This window comes from Vigna radiata, chromosome 5 (genome assembly GCF_000741045.1).
Source record: "Vigna radiata var. radiata cultivar VC1973A chromosome 5, Vradiata_ver6, whole genome shotgun sequence".
NCBI classification, from domain to species: domain Eukaryota; kingdom Viridiplantae; phylum Streptophyta; class Magnoliopsida; order Fabales; family Fabaceae; genus Vigna; species Vigna radiata.
In genome coordinates, this window is record NC_028355.1 from 7345256 (window position 1) to 7348362 (window position 3107).

The 3107-nt window shown below is 35.6% G+C and overlaps 1 protein-coding gene across 1 annotated transcript in view; it reads right to left on the minus strand.

Moving 5' to 3' along the window:
- The window catches only part of LOC106760258 (uncharacterized mitochondrial protein AtMg00820-like), a 1062-nt gene extending 712 nt beyond the window's left edge, over positions 1–350 (minus strand). The window contains exon 1 of the mRNA XM_014643721.1: positions 14–350. Within this exon, the coding sequence (XP_014499207.1) occupies positions 14–350 (337 nt within the window). The remainder of the gene's footprint in view (positions 1–13) is intronic.
- Positions 351–3107: the final 2757 nt, after the last annotated feature.

A 3107-nucleotide genomic window follows, 5' to 3' on the forward strand; every position in this document is an offset into this window, starting at 1 on the left:
TCTTCTAGATCACCATTAAGGAATGTTGTTTTCACATCCATTTGATGTAACTCAAAATCAAAATGAGCTACTAATGCCATAATTATTCGTAAAGAATCCTTCTTAGACACAGGAGAAACGATTTCTTTATAATCAATTCCTTCTCTTTGAGTGAATCCTTTGGCAACAAGTCTTGCCTTATGTCTCTCAATGTTGCCTTTTGAGTCTTTCTTGGTTTTAAAGACCCATCTACATCCAATGGATTTTACATCATCAGACAACTGAACGAGATCCCAGACTTTGTTGGATGCCATAGAATCCATCTCGTCTTTCATAGCATCATACCATAGGTTTGATTCTTTAGAACTCATGGCTTGTGAAAACGTTTCAGGATCATTTTCGGCTCCAATGTTGTAATCCGATTCTTGTAAATACACTTCATAATCACTAGAAATTGTTGGTCTTCTGATTCTAATAGATCTTCTTAATGTTGTCTCAACATCTTGATGAGAAGCTTGTTGTTCAACCGGTTGTTCAACATTTTCTTGTTACTCCTCGTCAGCAACTTGATTTACATTATCATTCTCAGCAGTTTGTGGAACTTCAATTATTGGTTGTCTAATATGCTTTTGAGCTGGAGGAGCGTGAATGACTACCAATCTTTCATTTGATTGAGAGGTTTGAGCTTCATAGTGATCTTTTTCAAGATCAACGTCTTGATTTAAATCACTCCCACTAATCAAATCATTTTCAAGAAACTTTGCATTTCTTGATTCCACAATCCTAGTGTTATGAGTTGGACAATAGAATCTATACCCTTTGGACTTTTCAGCATATCCAATGAAATACCCACTAATAGTCCTTGGGTCTAGTTTCTTCTCTTGTGGATTATAAATTCTTACTTCAGACGGACATCCCCAAACGCGTACATGTCGTAAACTAGGTTTCCAACCTTTGAATAACTCAAAAGGTGTTTTTAAAACAGCCTTAGTTGGAACCCGATTTACTATATACACAACCATCTTAAGTGCTTCAGTCCACAAGAACTGAGGAAGTTTTGAATTACTCCTCATACTTCTCACCATATCCATCAAGGTTCGATTTCTTCTTTCTGCTACACCATTCTGATCTGGAGAGCCAGGCATGGTATATTGGGCAACAATCCCATGTTCTTGAAGAAATCTAGCAAACGGACCAGGTGCTTGTCCATTCTCCGTGTATCTACAGTAGTACTCTCCACCTCTGTCTGATCTCACAATCTTAATTTTCTTTCCACATTGTAACTCTACTTCAACCTTAAAAACTTTAAAGGCATCTAAGGCTTCATCCTTAGAACGAAGTAAGTACAGATACATGTATCGTGAGTAATCATCTATAAAGGTGATAAAGTATTTTGGACTACTTGCATCCATATCCGGACAACAAATATCTGTATGAATAATTTCTAGTAAATTTGAACTTCTCTTAGCACCTCTTTTGGACTTGTTACTTTGCTTTCCCTTTATGCAATCCACGCAAGTCTCAAAATCAGTAAAATCCAAAGTACTAAGTACTCCTTCATTTACTTATCGCTTAATTCTCTCAATGGAGATATGTCCCAATCTTCGGTGCCATAAAACAGAAGAATCCTCATTCATAAAACATCCTTTTAACCCAGCGGAAACATGCATAGAACTATAAGCAGCGTTGTTTTGCAATTTAATAAAGTAAAGACCATCGCATAATTCCCCAAAGCCAATAACTTTGGATTTATTCAATAAAGTAAAACCAGAATCAGTAAAATTAAAAGAAAAACCCAAAGGTGCAAGTTGCGAAATAGAAATCAAATTCTTACTAAAACTAGGAACATAAAAGGTCTTTTCTAAACATAAAACAAAACCACTGCTTAAAACTAAGTTGCACGTCCCCAATGGCTTCAACATGTGAACTCATCTTGCTTCCTGAATAGATGCGTTGTTCACTTCCCATCGGTTTCCTTAGATTTTCCATACCCTGCAAGGTATTAGAAACATGGATTGTAGAACCAGAATCAATCCACCATGTGTTATGATTAAAACTAGTCAAATTAGATTCATAACAGACATAAGCAAACAAATTACCTTTCTTTTCCAGCCAATCCTTAAACTTTTGACATTCCTTCTTCATGTGTCCCTTCTTTTTACAAAAGAAACATCTGGACTCCTTCTTAATAACTAGCTGAGCAGGAATCTTTCCCTTCTTTTTAACTTGGTTCTTCTTATTCTTAAACGAAGTGGTCAAGTTCACCTTCTCCCCTTCTTCAATTAATATCCTTTCTTCTTCTTGAACACAGATGGTCAATAATTCATTAATAGACCACTTGTCCTTATGTGTGTTGTAAGAGATTTTAAAGGGAGCATAATGGTGAGGCAAAGTGCACAAAATAAGTGCACTAGGAAAGAATCTGACATGGTAACTTCCAAAGCTTTTAGTTGAGCCACAATGTCCCTTATGCGCATGATATGATCACGCACTCCTCTAATTCCAGTGAGCTTTAAGGATGAAAACTGCATTATAAGAGTGCTGGCAAGAGATTTATCAGATGTCGTAAATTGCTCATCAATAGCCTTCAGTAAATCCTTGACATTCTCATACTGATCAACCGAACCCCGGATTCCAGCGGAAATGTTAGTTTTTATGAACGTTACGGAGAGACGATTTGACCTCTCCCATTTTTCATAAAGTTCAATGGCATCTGGAATGCTAGTATCAGTAATACCCGGTGGTTCTGGTTTTCTAATAGCATAGTCTATGTCCATCCATCCTAAATGAAGAAGAACTCTCTCCTTCCAGATCTTATAATTATCTCCTTTCAATTCAGGAATACCACACTTGATATCAGAGAAATTCACAGATTGAGAAACTGCAAATTCAAAATCATGTTCATTATCATAATTTGAGACTAAAATGAATGTCATGTTTTACCAATGCAAAACATGTCTTTACCAATAAGTCTATTAACATAAAACTTACCTGTGGGCTAAAGTCTTACTCAATTAGACTCATTTAACCTCATGATAAAACTATTAAATTATATTACATTCCTAATTCCTGTGGGAAAATTAAGAATTATAATTAATATTTTATCCTAATTAATTATATAAATGTAA